The sequence below is a fragment of the Bison bison genome, unplaced genomic scaffold (assembly GCF_000754665.1).
Source record: "Bison bison bison isolate TAMUID 2011002044 unplaced genomic scaffold, Bison_UMD1.0 scf7180017864340, whole genome shotgun sequence".
In the NCBI taxonomy this organism is placed as follows: domain Eukaryota; kingdom Metazoa; phylum Chordata; class Mammalia; order Artiodactyla; family Bovidae; genus Bison; species Bison bison.
The window spans coordinates 3,672,261-3,688,541 of NW_011494912.1; the positions used below are offsets into that span (position 1 = coordinate 3,672,261).

General features: G+C 47.9%; 1 protein-coding gene across 1 annotated transcript in view; it reads right to left on the reverse strand.

Moving 5' to 3' along the window:
- The window catches only part of WBSCR16 (Williams-Beuren syndrome chromosome region 16), a 39,712-nt gene that overhangs the window by 7,325 nt on the left and 16,106 nt on the right, over positions 1–16,281 (reverse strand). The window contains exons 4-12 of the mRNA XM_010854342.1: positions 16,191–16,280; positions 12,282–12,411; positions 9,459–9,587; positions 8,443–8,509; positions 7,923–7,974; positions 7,086–7,170; positions 4,613–4,794; positions 1,599–1,686; positions 623–796 (exon numbers count right to left, since the gene is read on the reverse strand). Coding sequence (XP_010852644.1) covers positions 623–796; positions 1,599–1,686; positions 4,613–4,794; positions 7,086–7,170; positions 7,923–7,974; positions 8,443–8,509; positions 9,459–9,587; positions 12,282–12,411; positions 16,191–16,280 — 997 coding nt within the window. The remainder of the gene's footprint in view (positions 1–622; positions 797–1,598; positions 1,687–4,612; positions 4,795–7,085; positions 7,171–7,922; positions 7,975–8,442; positions 8,510–9,458; positions 9,588–12,281; positions 12,412–16,190; position 16,281) is intronic.

A 16,281-nucleotide genomic window follows, 5' to 3' on the forward strand; every position in this document is an offset into this window, starting at 1 on the left:
GGAGCAAGCTGACCCGACAGCCGCAGTGGTGGGAGCGCAGGCACGCTGGAGGTCTGCAGGGTAACTGGATAGCTCGTGGCTCCGTGATTGGGCAGACCTCTGAGAAAGCCTCCATTTCCGCCTCCCCTTTGATCACTCTGCCCCAGCACTCTGGAGAAACCAGGCACATCCACCTCCCGAAACCACAGGCCGGCCTGACGCATGCGCCTCCTGCACTCCAGGCTGGACGAGGGGTGGGCGTGGCCAGGGGGCCAGGAGGAAGCCCCGCAAGGTCGCTTCCTGTTCGCCCACAGCGGATGCCGCCAAACCCCCATTGGTTTCCCCCGGGCCCACTCCAGGGTCCCCTCTCCCAACCATCGACTGTGTCCTCTTGAGAAACTCACTGTAATGTTAGCCTAACCACAAACCAGATGAACCAAAAACAAACCTCCGGGATGAAAAGGAGACACATTACACAACCTCAAGCTGAACAACTTCTGGATCAGCCGCTCTCTCTAATTATCCACACAAGGGCGCCACTCCGCTGGACCGATGGGAACTGAGAGCGGCCCTCGGCCTGGGGCTGAACCCGAGAGGCAGAAGCCCGGCCAGGCCTTGGGGCCGCACGGGCCTGGTCACTTACTGGTCAGGGCGGCGAAGTGGCTGAGCCCGCAGCGAATGCGGGAAACCTGGACTCCCGGGTTGAACTCCGACAGGCCAAAGAGAGTGGGTGGAATCATTTCTGGAAGAGCAGTTTCCAAGAGGTTTGGTCCCTTCCCAAGAATTCCGTAGCCCCAGACGAAAACATGTCCTTCTCCTGGATTACAGTAAAAACAAGAGTCAGGAAGTCAAACCAAGCACAGCCCTCCCTCTCAAGAAATGCAAACCACGCCACCAAGATGTGTTACATCCACACGCATTTTTTTTCCTTTTTTCTTTTCCCTTTGCTTGGCAAGAACATGTTGAGATAGATACTTAATGTTTCTTTTCTCCTCTTTCAAATTTGTGCTTGTGGAGGATGTCTCGCCAGCTAACCAATCTCAGAACACAAATCCCACATCTTGAGGGTGCTGGACAGGGCTGCTCCATAAATCACCCAGAGACCCCACGTGAACACAGGGGAGCCTGACAAGGACAGCTTTTCCCGACATGAGCAGCAGATGGAGCCAAGTACCCACACGACTCCTGGCCAGATTCTAAAACTCGCAGTGACTTTCAGGTTATAAAAAGTTTAACACTGATCAGTGGTGCCAGATGCGTAATCCCAGGGGGCGTGGCTCTCAGGATCTGGACCCTAGGCCGCCTCCTGTGTGCCCGTGGGCTCTCAGCAGTCTCTCTGGAGAAGGCAGGGCTGGAGTCTTTGGCCCAGGCTCAGGGAGAGGGAGCAAGCAAGCCAGAGGTCTGCAATCCTCAGTTCTACACTGGCTCTTTGTCGATGTATAAATCACAGCTGTTAGCCTTCTGTCAAGAACATCAGTCACCCTCCCCCTCTGTGGACTGAACTCTGATCTTTCCACAGGCCCACTCCCCACACTGAGAGCCGGACCCAGTGGACACCAGCCCTTCCGCAGCCATCCCACCCTCAGCTTCCCAGCAAACAGCCCGCAAGAGAGGCTCACCATTTAACACCGCGCAGCCTGTGCCCCCACACGCAGCCTGCTTCACCTGCCCCACTCCTGAGAAGGGCAAGCACCGGGGGACATTCACCTGCATCAGAGGAAGGGGCCACACCGTTAGGAAGACAAACCAGCAAGAACTTGGAAACACTGTTTCGTGTACAGGGTAGGTCTAAGTCCCAGTTCATTCATGCCCTCCCCTAGATAATCCCGAATACTCTACAGGTGCTGAGGGTCTAACAGGGCATGGGGGAGACAAGGGAGCAGGACACCCCATCCCGCTCTGGGAGTGTAGTCCAGTGGAGGAGGCAGATGTGAGCCAAGATGAACGCAGGATGAACCTGCGCTGAGTGCAGTGAAGGCAGGACGCGTGTCGGGACGGCAGTCAGGAGGAAGCAGCCAGGGGAGGAGAGAAAGAAACCCCAGGTCAGGCAGGTGGAAGTGCAGAGGGGGCGAGGCGCGCGTGGCACGCTCAGGAGTTTCAGCAGGTCAGGGTGGCTGCAGCCGGAAAAGAGGGGGAGTATTTGCAAGATGCTGGTGGAGAGAAGGAAAACCAGACCACGTGGGACAGTGGCTGACCGCGGTAAGGATCTGGTCTCTACCCTGAGCATAACGGGGAGGCAGTAGGGGTTCCAAGTGAGAGGGATGTGACCTCGAGAGGGGAAGGTGAGTGGACGTGGGAAACGATGGAGAAGGGCCAGGGTAGGGGGATGAGCACGGATTCACTCCAGGATGTTCTGAACCTACAGTGCCTAGAGACGGCCAAGTGGCCTACCTAGCCTTCCAGCAGGCTTTGGTCTTGGCGCTTCTACTGAGGAGTGTCTTTGGAAAGATGGATTTTAAGTGCTTCAGTGACAGGCATGGGTCTTTTCAGAGTCACGGGCAGATGGAGACAGCTGGAGGATAAGGACCCCTAAGTTGACTAAAGGGGCTTACTGATCTTAGATGGCACGAGGCTGCTGGCCGGGCCTGGCGTCCGCTACCCGGCTCACACGGCTCCTCTGCCCAACTGGGCTCTGGCACACGGCCCTCAGCAAAGACTGAGAAATGCTCCAGCAAAGAGCCATGGAAACGCACCACTGCTGTCCCTGACAGGGTGAGGCTCAGGCCACATAAAGGATCAGGGCTGTGGTGGGCTGCTTCCAAACAAGTGACCTGTCTCCTGCAGGTCACACCGTGTGCTGTCTGCGCCCTGCCATGCAGGAAGCTGGGCTGGTGACTTACTTCTACAGAACAGACCTCCAGCAAACATGAGGGGAAGCCACCACTGGGATGAACTTGTAGAGCACTGGCTTCTGTCTCACTGACATGCTCGCTCACCCTCTCGTCTGCCTGCTCGGCTGAAGCCAACTGCTGTGCTGGGAGCCGCCATGTGGAGAAGCCTGCATAGCAAGGAACTGAGGAAGGCTTGGCCAACCGCTGTGAGGTGGCCAAGCACCAGTGAGGACGGGGGGCCCCGGGGCCAGCAGTCCATGGGGACCTGCTCCCTGCTGCAAACCACCAGTGTGAGCTCAAAGGCAGAGCCTTCCCAAGGTGAACCCCAAGAAAGAGACTCAGAGCCAAAGACCTGGCCAAGCCAGCCCTAGATCTCTGACTCACAAAAGCTGAGAGAAAATAAACATGGGTTGTTTTAAGCCATTACATGGTAGGGTCATTTGTCACGCAGCACAGGTAACAACAGCATGACCCTAGAGCTGCCCCCACAGGAAGGCCATGCAGACACTGACCTCAGACCTTGGTATCAGGAAGCCCAGTCCTTCTTCTGAACACTTTATTTGCAATTTATCTTATGAAAACAATGAATCATTAACTGACCACGTTTTCTGGGACTTCCCTGGTGATACAGTGGCTAAGACTCTGAGATTCCAACTCCAGGAGGCCAAGGTTCAATCCCTGGTCAGGGAACTAGGTTCCACGTGCCACAACTAAGATCTGACACAACCAAATGAATAAATAAAAATAAACATATTAAAATAGTAACCGATGACCTTTTCTTCTGTTTCAGCTACTAGAAAGTTCAGGGCCTAATCTGCAGCCACTTCTAGCCAGTGTGTCAGACCACAGAGAACTGAGGATTATCTTTGTCTGATTAGCTGACCTTTATCCCTTTCTTTACCTATTAACATATTTAAAACTCTTCTGTGTGTTGTCAGAAGCTTGATGATATTAATTTAAGTCCTTATCACTTAGAGACACAATGATTTATAAAGTCTAGGATTTGCTTCAAAATAATGTAGGACAGAGAAGTAGATGGAGTTACAGATGCAACAGAACTGGCCATTAGGTGTGTGGGGCTTTTTGGAGAGGAGGGTGGGGGAGGGTTAATGAAAATGTTCTGGAATTAGATACTGGTGACAGTTACACAGCCTTGTGAATATACTAAAAACCACTAAGCCATACAATTTAAAACAGTATATTATCTATTTTTTTAAACGGGCCATTAGTTGGCAATTATTGAATATGGGTAATGGCTACATAGAGATTAATTATGCAGTAAGGCCTACTTTTTGCTTATATTTGGAACTTTCCTTAATAGAACGTTTAAAACCCTACTGCACTGTACGGACGGTGGCCCCCTGCGGTGACGGCGGGGTCGCGACGGGGAGACCCCACATGCCGGGCGCCGGGGCTCTCCTGCGTGACCTGGGGGCCACACGGCGTCTTCATCAAGGGGCACACACGCTGGACGGAAGCAAAAGGCCCACTGGGATGTCGCAGGATCATGTGTAAACAGCCTCACTTCCCCTTTCAGAACAGGACAGGGCAGACAGACATACTCAAACTACTGCTCTAAGCCAGGACTAGCTTATAGAAGTATTGATAATGAAGGCTTTTGAACCTAAGCTTTCTTTCTAGGCTCCAAAGAGATCGTCAAGCACTCGGCCCCTTGAAGAGGCAGCCTCAGGTCAGGCGAGGCTACCCAGCAGTCTGGACATCTCCCCTTGGTGACGGACCTCTTCTGCATGTCCTTAATACTACTTCCAAGCCCCCAGCCCGGGCTGCCAGTGACCGCGTACCTGTGTGGAGTCAGTGACAGAGGCCAGCTGCAGGTACTCAGAGTTGCCCCAGCCGAAGAGGCCACCATCAGCCGACACGGCCAGGCAGCAGTCCCCGTAGGTGGCCACCTGGACGACATTCACTCCGGCCAGGTCTCCCCCCAGCTTGGTGGGCGTGCTGGTGATATTGTAGTGACCCAGGCCTGACACAATGGAAAACTGTGTTACTCAAACATTTGCCTTGACTTACTATGTGCCAAACACCGTTTTAAGCACTTTACAAAGATCAACTCAGAATCCTAATCAGTTCCCCCTGCACGCTGTACAACTTCCTGTTCCACGTTCTCTAAGAGGAAAAAGCATCATAGTGATTGTTGACACGTAAAACCCTTGATGTTTCCTAAGTCTGATTCAAGTTAGAAACCTTTTCAAGATGAAACGCCACCACACAATGAGCCTACCAGACCTTGTATACGATATCCAGGCACAACTCGTTCTATTGCACTTTGCAGATACTGCACTGTTAACAAATTGAAGGTCTGTGGCAACCCTGTATTGTCAGGTGATAGTTAATACTTTGGAGGCAGTATTTTTTTATTAAGATATGTACCTTGTTTTTTTTTAGACATAATGCTATTGCACACTTAATAGACTACAGTATAAACATAACTTCTATATGCACTGGGAAACCAAAGTTACAACAAGCAATTCCTGAGGCACTGCTGGGCTTGGGAGAAAATAAAGGAAATTTATAAGAGCCCATGCAATGTCAACCCCCCACGCCATTCCCCCAAAACAACAAATAGAAACTGGCAAACTGGTGTGGTAAACAATGAGCCAAGGAAAAGATAGGGCTTGCCAGGAGGGCAAACGTCACTACCAGCTCGGCGATGGAGGGTAACCCCTTGGGCAGCAGATGAGGGAGACCCCAAACCACAGAGCCCTGCTTATACTAGGTTTCCTCCAAGGAGCCCAAAGCAGTGTCGGACTGGCAACACCCTCTGGCAACAGGCAACGCAAAACCTATATATCATCTTTTGTATACACAAAGTATAATCTATATACTAAAAAAGATTTTTAAAAATTAACTCAAAATGTTGAAGGGTTATTAAAGAAACTGGATACGGAGATAGAAACTGCTTTAGACCTGATGGTCAGGGGGGCCTTCACTGAAAAGACAACCTCAAACCAAGGTCTGCAGGATGAAAGGGAGAGTGAAGAAGAGCATGCCAGGCTGAGGGAACAGCATGTGCAAAGGCCCTGCAGCAGCAGAGGAGGGGCTCCCGATCAGGGTGCAGGGGGACCTCGGGGCTGGACTCAGAGCCTGGCAAGCTAGGGCAGTGAGGCCACGGGACAGCAGAGCTTCTGGAGTGGCGCCAGGAAACTAAACCAGGGTTCTCTCCAGCACTGAGACTTTCACCTCACTCCTTGGTCTGTGCTGTCAAAAATGTATCAATTTCATTCTTTTTATAAAAAGCTGATTTTTAAAAGTTACTCACACCAAGATTTGAAAAAATAAAAAGGAAGCTTCAACTTTACAGATACTAAAGAAATGCACACTTTAAAAACTGGCACTGGGATTAAATTAGGACACTTAAACTGACAATAATCCCTGCTAGAGGGCTGATGATTAAATCAGTACTTCGGTACACTGCTGACGTCAATATAAGTCATTTCCAACACTGAAACTTTTGGAAAGCAACATAACAGTATATCCTGAAAACAATAAAAATACTCGAATCCTTTGACCCACACCTGGGAAATTCATCCCAGGGCAACAATCCAAATGAAGGGAAAAGCTAGCCATGTATATGTGACAAATGTCGTATCTGCAATGGCTACTGCACCCCCCACCCCACCCCCACCAAAAGTATGCCTCCTGACTACAGGGTAATGAGTAGCTATCTGATCAAATAACTAAATTATTAATTCACCTTATAGTACACGAATTGGATGCTCTATCATACAAATATTAAAAACTGTGCAAATTATACCAACGTGGGAAAATGTTTCACGTAAATTTAACAATAAAACAGGCATATAAAAATCACACCTCTGAGTACCATAAACGATGTTCACATATGAATAAGGACAGGGAAAAAACATGAGTCAAGGGACAAAGATGATGTGTTGAGGTGGCGGGATGATAGAGGATTTACACAAGGTTTAAATCTTAAATTTAAGGTCCTCCCTTCAGACAAACACAGAACACAGAAAGGTAAGCTGCGCAAGGATGATAAACCTCCTCTCTCATTCCTCTCTCCCTGAATCACAATCTTCTCAAATCAGTTGAAGCCGAGCTCCCATTAGGGGGCATTTGTCTCTGAAAAGACTCAGACTTGTATGGTGGGGCAGCCCCAGTCCTCCATCCAATCCAGGAGCTGGGGCTGAGGGGAAAGGGAGGGGACACGCGGGAAGGGACAGGAGAGGGAAGGGCCGGATGAAGGCAACTGTGCCATCCCCGGGGAGGGGCCGGGGGAGGAAGGGACACTACCTGTCTGCCCGTCCGCACCCCATCCACAAGAATACACTTCTCCTTGATCCGTCAGGAACAGACTGTGGTCCTGACCACAGGCGACCTACCACACAAATGGAGGCGAGATGACTGGTGAGAAGAAATCCTTAGAGCCCCGCTGTCCTGGCCCAAGTGCCCAAAGCCAGGCACCACTGCCCACCACCCCGGAATGCTGCAGGGGCTGGGTGGCAGGCTGCCCCGCCCTGCTCCACGGCCAACTCTTTCTCAATCCAGCACAGCCCAGCCTGTGTCTCCCACTCCCCTGAAACTGCTCTGGCTAAAAACAAAACGGTGCCTCATGTCCTAAGGAGCGAACCCAAGCGCCCCTCCACCCCACTCCACCCCAGGAACCACGGCCTCCTCCAGAAGCCCTTCCCTCCTTCCAGTCCACCCCAGGTAGGAGTAACAGATCTCCTTCTGGTGCCCTCATAAGCGCTTTCTGTATACACTCATTTACACAGTTAAGTATCTACTGTGTGCCAGGCACTATACCGTGGATGAGCATAAAATGGTCAGCAGGATAAAGCAGCCTGGAACGCAGAGCTCGAATTACACTCTGACACGCCGGTATATAACCTGCCTCTCCCCAGAGTGTTACTCACTCTCACCAATTTTTATTAAACTTTGTATCCCCACAAGCTGGCGTAAGCCCTGACCTAGAATAGGCTGGCAACAATGCTTACCAAAATAATTTATTAATTCAGAAAATCACCGTAACAGTTTGCCATCAGCTCATCCAACTTTCACCCTTTCAAAATCACCCCCGGGTGTGGGGTGGGGGTGCAAGACCAGTGGTCCTCAGCCCCCATCTCTTACCTGGACCACCTGTCCATCGAAGTCCTGCATCCTATGAACTCTGTGACTTTCACTACAGCCAGGAGAAATTTGGGAAGAAGCATGGTAAGCACTGGGTAATTCTAGCCCCTCTCGTCACCCCAACCGGTGGCCCCCACATGCACACGGTAACGTCAGGGAGATCTCAGGGTCAAATACAAGGAGAGGGAGGTCTGGGCATGAAAGTAAAACAAAATCCTTTGGTGACTTTAATATGCTGCAGACTTCTGAGTGTAATTTAGATCTACCAGCATAATATGAGGAGCTAGAGGGAAATTTTTTTAAAGATTAGCAGAATTTTTAAGTTAATCAGTCTGGTGAAAGCAACAAATGAAATCAAAGACATTCCCACATCAGACAGGGCTCAGGCTCCCTCCCTCCCACTCTCCACACCTTCCGGGGACCTCCCACTGCGTTTTATGACTCTGGGGTCTCTCACATCTCACAAGGTGTTTAACACTCCACACAACCTGGGGAAGGGGTAGCAATTTCAGGAACTCACCTATAAATTTCATTCTCGACCACCTTTCTTCCACACTGCCCGTAAGAATTATTCCCCATGCTGAAGACTAAAGGATAAAACGCCAATCAAATGAGCTCTGCAGGTCCTGGAATCCTCAGGACTGGGAGGAGAGTCTCACATGTGGTTCTAGTGCAACCACTTGCCCAGCTGCCACTCAGCCTCCTTCTCCAACATTCCCAGCCTCTGCAGGCACCCCTACGGCAGTGCTGGAGTGCAGGCCGGCCAGGACAGCTCAGGCCACTGTTGCCATGCCTTCTGCCTCCCCGCGTGGGCCCTGGGAGTGCTTCTCAGGAATGCTACATGATGAGGTGAGCACATCTCGTGGAAGGAAGGCCTCAGCAACCCCATTCCCTGGACCTGTCACAAGGCTGCCCTCAACGCCAAGCCTCCCCCGCTAAAAGAGCTCCTAACACCACCTTCACCATTTCCTACAAAGCATACTGAGCCAAAAGAGTGAAATTTGAAAACTTTAGTGAAGTTGACCTTCCCCTGGAAACAACCGCTCTTCTGAAGAGGGCCGGGGGTGAGCCAGGAGCTTGAACTAGGGAAACTCTCCACCCCCACCCCATGTGGAAGAAGTGTCAGCAAACAGGCTACTCTCAGTACAAGAGAAAAAGCCACCTACACACACACACACACACAGTCTGGCGTGTCAGCAAACAGGCTGCTTTCAGTACGAGGGAAAAAGCCATCTACACACACACTCAGAGTCCGGCTTGGTGGCTCCAGGGCTAAGGAGAAGTAGGTCCTGATCCGGTGCGCGCTATCACGTTTATAAATACAGACCGAGATTTCCCAAGAGCCACAGAGGGCAGAGAACATGCAAGAGTTGCCAAGGTCGGCCCCACACCGCTCTCTTGAGCCATCCCACTGACTTGCTCAGGAAATGCCAACAGCTTCACTAACTAGATGGGGCCCAACCCCACGAACCCCTTCAGGCCCGGCCGCCGGAAAGCGGCCCCCACTCTCCCACACCCCCGGAACACGTCCATCACCTCCTTCGCCGTCCGTCAGGACGAGCGAGTGGGCTCTGCCACAGGAGACCTGCAGCACCCGCGTCTCCTGGGGCCTGTCCAGCGGCAGCGGCACGGGCGAGGGCTCCAGCACGTACTCGTATCCCCTCGCTGAAACGAGAATGCGCAGGCGCACACGCGTTACACGGCCCGGAGACGGACGTTATTGGCAGAGCGGAGAGAACTCCAGCCCCGCTCCCTGCCCCCGGCGTCCATCACACGATGAGTTACTGTAAAGCATACTTAGTCCTATTAAAGAAATTTCTTCCCATGTCATTTAAAACCTGCTGGATTTTTTTTTCTTTTTTTGGCCACAACACACAGCCTGCAGAAATATTAGCAACCAGGGATCAAACCCACACCCCCTACACTGGTAGTGTGGAGTCTTAACTGCTAGACCACCAGGGAAGTCCCACCTTCTGGATTTTTAAGGAAAGGAAAAGCACTTTCTTCCTGCAACCACCATTAGAATTCATCAGTAGACTGAAGAATAGCATATACAGTATGATACAACTTAGAGTAAAAGTAAAAAGAATACATAGATGCATGTGCTTCCTTCCATATGCACAAAATCTCTCTAGGAGGATAAACTGGAAACTCCTGACATATGTTGTCTTCAGGGAGAAAAGCTGTGTGGCTTGGAGGACAGAGGTGGAAAGCAGACTTGTCACTGTATATTTCACTGCGCCTTTAGGATTCTGAAGTATGTATGTTATCTATTCAAAAAAGAAAATTTTAATATTTAAATAAGCAAGAAAGGGAGGAAAGTGTTTTAGAAGGCACCCCAAAGAAGAATCTTATTGCCAGATTGGCCTACATAGGGAAATCCTACAGTACGTTTTGGGCTTCCCTGGTGGCTCAGACAGTAAAGAATCTGCCTGGAATGCAGGCGATTCCTACCTGGGTTGGGAAGATCCCCTGGAGGAGGAAACAGCACTCTACTCCAGTATTCTTGCCTGGAGAATTCCATGGATAGAAGAGCCTGAGGCTACAGTCCATGGGGTCACAAAGAGAGGGACATGACTGAGGTATAACACTTTCACTACGGTAGGTTCTAAACGATGAACTTCTGAATATTTGTAACAGAGGCTGGAGTTAAGATCTGCCAATGTCCTGGTTCTCAACCAATCATGACCCCCCTCTTTTCTCCCATGAACCCCACGTTTAAAAACATTTCATTTACCAAATATATGGCGTTACAATCATACATGCCTGTTGGTATTCACTTGTGACTGATATAATTTTCAAACAGAGCTTTTGATCAGCATGGAATAACTGTAATTTATCACAAGAAGATGATGTAACTCTAAGCTAAACCAAAGGCACTGGATAACGCTATTAGTGTAATACTGTATTTTAAAATACTAAAAACTTCACATCTCCTATTACTATAGTCACTGACCCCTAAGGGCCTGGGAAGCAGCAAAGACATAACATTTGAAGGGAATCGGAAGTGTTACAGCTCTCGGGGAATCTGGCTCCACTTCCAGCTACCAACTGACAGGAAACAAAGGACAGCAGAGCACGCCACAGAGCGCCACAGGGATGCAATCAGCAAACTCCAGCCTGGACGCTTCTACAGGACAATCGCCATGATTCCTTCAACAAAATAAATATCAAGGAGAAAAAGACGGACACAAACGCAAAAGACTTTCAAAAGTCTTACCAACCAATCAACGTCTGGCCTTTATCTGGACCTTGATTCAAATAAATTTTTAAAAATATAAGCCTAATGATATTTATGAGATAATAGGCAATTTAAACACTGAGGGGGAGCTCCCTGGTGGTCAGGATTTGGCACTTTCACTGCTGTGAAAGTTTAATTACCCAGGGTTTAATCTCTGGTCAGGTAACAGATCCTGCAAGCCAAGCAGCACAGCCATAAAAAAAAATAAAATAAACACTGGATATCTGATGATATCAAATGACTATACTGCTAATTATTTTTGGGTGTGATAATAGTATCTTTTTTTTTTTAAGAATTCTTAATTTTTTTAGATATGTACCGAAATATTCATGAAAAAAACCAATATTGTTAGGATTTGCTTCAAATTTGTTGAGGGGGATGGTGGAGGCTGAATAAAACACGAGTGAGCTGATGACTGCTGGAGCTGGTGGCAGTACATGGGGTGCGCTAGACTCTTAGTAATGTGGTATCTTGCAGCTAATAAAGCCTTCATTACTAATTTATAAAAGACTCCCAATATAAAATTAAGTGAAGAAAGGCAGAAAACAAAACATATGCTGTAATCAAAATTATATTTTTAAATATATTTGCATATGAATAAAGGAATAGGAAAAAATGGGGGGGGGGCTTATCCAGTATATTTCTGATAATTACTCCTTTATTTAAAAAAATAAATGCTTCTTATTGTACTTATAATTGATTTACTACTGTCTACTTATAAAGCTGTCATTATAAATAATTAACGTTCTTACAATTCAAGTTTCGAATACCTGGAATCAAACCTCCATCTTAAGGATTTCATTGAATTTTTCCTCTTAGACCATATTGTAGGCACTGCAGAATATTTCAAGTGATCTCCAACCTAGGGAAAAAAGGGTCATCTCTTTGGGGCCAAAAAGAATACCTTTACTCATCAGCAAATGCTCCTTTGCCTAAAGGTTCAATGTTATTACCAAACAGACTGAAAAATAATCTGGTCTAGATGGTTTCAAACAACACTTTAAAGACTCCATCTATTTTGTTGCTATGGTTTGGTTTATGAAACCATTTTCTTAAAAATCAAAGAGTGCCTTTTCAGACCACTCACAGCAGAGAGAAATCAAGGTGAGAATACTTACTTTTATCTTTCCGGCTCCTGTGAAATCCAAGCTGGGAATCTTTGTTGAGCCCCATACCCCAAACTTTGGTAATATCCTTGGTTTTAGAGGACAGCAATGTGAATCCATATCCACAGGCAGCAGATGAAATCTGAATGGAAAAAAAAAAAAATCCCATAAAGCATTGACTGATATGGGACATAAGTTTTCCCAGCAATAAATCACAGGTTATTTATCCATTTCAAGAACCACCACTATTACTATAGCAACTAACACTTACTGGAGGTTTACCATGTGTTAAGGGCTTGATATGCACAACCTCATTTAATCTTGTCACCCAGTGGTCTAGGTCTCAAATGATCCCCATTCACCAAGACATAGTCTTGCATAGTAAACTTGAAGACTACCTTAGTTTTAGTTTGAATCTTGGCAAGATCAAAGGGTTGACCACTGGGTAGACCTTTACCAGCTGTGTAACCTGAGACAGACTACTTAATTTCTCGGTGTCTCTTTCCCTATATGCAAAATAGTTAACAACAGTGTCTCTCCTATAATAGTTAGGAGTAGTTGTGAAGACTAAATGAGTTAATATAGTTAAAACTTTAAGAGTAAACAGTACCTGGCTTAATGTAAGAGCTATATAATGTGCTTATTATTATTACTAAGGGTAGTAATAGTAGTATTTGGTATATAAGAAATTCAAACCTCCTAGAGATTAGGTACCTTGCCTAAGCTGTCTGATTGCGGAGCGCATGCTATTAATCCTTATGCTACAGTGTTAATAGTCTCAAACCACTACTTCCATGAAGAAGAATTAGTTATCACAGCTACCATGAATATGACACACTGACTGATCCCCACCTTCAAGATCAGATAAGGAAACTGAGTCTTCAGTGGGGCTGGTAACAAACCAAAGGCAGCCTGGCTTTAAGGTCAACTCCCTTTCCACAATACGCAGAGAAGCCTGAGACAATCCTGGTTTACACCTGATGCCCTAAAGTTCACTCTCAAGCAAATGAGAACACATCACATGGTCACCCTAACGTTCCTCCATTATCTCTTGGCTGTTTATAGTTTACCGAAGACCTATATAGTTGATCTCAGAGACTACCTGTAAATCTAACCTGATCCTGATGAAAATGCTAGCTTACCACGATAATGAACAAACAGGAGTGTTGTTTTGTTTTTACATTTTTTAACTCCAGCATATCTTGAAGAAAGCGAGCTAAATATTTCTTTTTAAAGTTGATGACCTGTTTAATCGAGCCATCCAAAAGTTACAGACCCCTCCTTCTGCCCTGTGACACTTGCTCTCCTAACACTCACATGGAGCATACACAGATGCACCACTACATCAGGAAAAACGGAAAAGCACCTCAGTCCCCTGGTCTCTTGGAACAGCTCCACCTCCAAGGAAATGACCCACTGGGGAGGCCGGATACAACCCCTGACCACACAGCAGGAAACACAGAAAACAGTTCTGAAGCCGCTGCCCAGCACACGATACGATTACTCTCATCTGTGTGTTCAACAGCCAACAAATATTTGGGTAGCACCTGCTATATTATTAAATCTGCCAGTATGTGAAAAGGCATTGAACAGTACCTAACACAGAGTCAGCATTAAGCAATGTCTGTTATAATAAAGCACCAGAAGGGGACTTTCCAACTCTGGTGGTGTAAAGAGGTTAGCTAATCTTTCCCCCAAAAAACAAGTAAAAAACTGGAGAAAACTGCAAAAAAAAAAACAAAAAACAAAAAAAAACCACAACCATTTCAGGGCTCCAGAAGTCAATCAAAGGCAAACAAATCAAGAAATTACTCACAAAGTGCTGCTAGACCTACAGGCAAGAAATACCAGGGTTTGTAGACTTCTTGTCCGGAGTTGCTCCAGCTAACCCAGCTCAGTCGGCACAGGAGTTAGAAAAGGGCAGCGCTGACAGTGAAAACCATCAGTTTTGTTGCTTAGACAGACTTAATTTGCGGTAAAAGGTGAAAACTCATGCCCCACAGCAAATTCAGCAGGAAACAAACAAGATCCGCGATTCACTGAGTCTGCGGTTGCAATCCTGACTCCGGTAAGAGGAGAAATGTAACAGGCAGGTCCTAGAAATGAGAGTCACAGAAAGCTCTTCACACCTGCATGGCTGACAGGGAACCTGCACAGGGAGCTCCCAGTGGGAAGAAAAGCTGGGCCGACTTGAGATCAGGCTGAGCTTTGAATGTGATCCCCAACCCACACACAGAATCAAAGTGGAGAGCAGAAAACTTACTAGCTCAAGGTGTCTGAGCACAGCCTCTGCCCAAATCATTGGCAAACGCCAAGAAGGCTGACTTAAAAAAAAAAAAAAAAGGACAGTTGGGGGAGGGGGGCGGAACAAAACAAAAACACAAGCAATGTCAGCAGCCACACACAGCAGAGGAGACTGACGTCCTAGATTACAGAAAAGTTAGTTGCTAAGTCTGTCCGACTCTGTGGTGACCCCACGAACCTGCCAGGCTCCTCTGTCCTTGGGATTTCCCAAGCAAGGATACTGGAGTGGCTAGCCAGCCATTTCCTCCTCCAGGACCGCATCTCCTGCATTGGCAGGCATATTCTTTACCACTGAGCCACGAGGGAGGCCCACATACCATACACAAAAATTAACTCAAATGACTGGCTCACAGACCAAAGTATAAGAACTCAAACTATGAAGATCCTAAACAAAAACATACGAAAATTATCTTTGCAATCTTGGGATGAGCAAAGACTTCTTAGATATACCAAATGCCTGATCCACACCAGAAAACCTCATCAACTGAACTTTATTCAATTAAAAACTTTTGCTTCCTGAAGGACACTATTAAAATAAAAAGAAAATCAAGAACTGGCAGAAAATATATGCACATATCATATATGCGATAAAGCACCTACATCCAGAACACATAAATAACTCTCACAACTCAACATTAAGAAGTAAACCTTTCACTGAAGCTTAATAATCCCTGTTTAGGTGCTCCCTATTTAGGGCAAAAGATCATGTGTTATCCTTGACAGAAAAGTCAGAAGCCAAAGCGGTCCAATCTGCTTCTTTTCCACCGCCTACCAAGATGTCCACAACCACACCAAGCAAGAACCTATCCTAAACATCCTTTTCTGCTTTTCTATATACTGGCTGCCACAATAAGGCGCCCTCCAGGAGCTGTTCTTTACTGCATCTCTTCAAGTCTGAGTCAACTCACGGGCCTCCTGTGCAACCATTCCAGTGTGTTTAGACCTTTCATCCTCGCTCTCATTCCTGTTACTTCTCCAGTTAACATTTCCTTTCCGAGCTATTCACCGACTCCAACCGGCCCACATTTTCTCAGACCTTTTGAAGTCCACTTAAGTTCCGTGTCTCTATAGGAGGTTTTCTGAGAGACTGTTTTCTTGTATTTAAGGGCTTCCCTGGTGGCGCAGAGGTTAAAGTGTTTGCCTGCAATGTGGGAGACCTGCGTTTGATCCCTGGATCGGGAAGATCCCCTGGAGAAGGAGATGGCAACCCACTCCAGTATTCTTGCCTGGAGAATCCCATGGACAGAGGAGCTTGGTGGGCTACAGTCCACGAGTCGCAAAGAGTCGGAACCGACTGAGCGACTTCATTTTCACTTTCCTAGCAGCAGAACTTCTGGGGTCTAGCCCGAGGGCGAATCCCTAAGTACCGAACACCTACGAACCTTGGGGCAATGGGCCCGTCCCTTAACCTCTCTGAGCCTCCCTTTCCTCTCCCGTAACTGTGGCAACGACCCCGGCTCACGGGGTGTCGCGAGAATGACGCGAGCCGGACACAAGGGTCGTTCTCCCCGAAGTTTGTCCACCCAGCGTCGCCAACCCTCCAAGAGGGTCTCAGGAGGAACGGCGAAGACTAGAGAGCGGCACCGAGGGAGGGAGGGAAGAAGCCGCAGTCCTCACCTTTTGGTCCAGCTCCAGGCGGTAGGGCACGGGCTGGATCCTGCGGCGAGGCCGCGAGCCGGCGCGGGGCTGGGGTCCGGAGCCGGGCAGC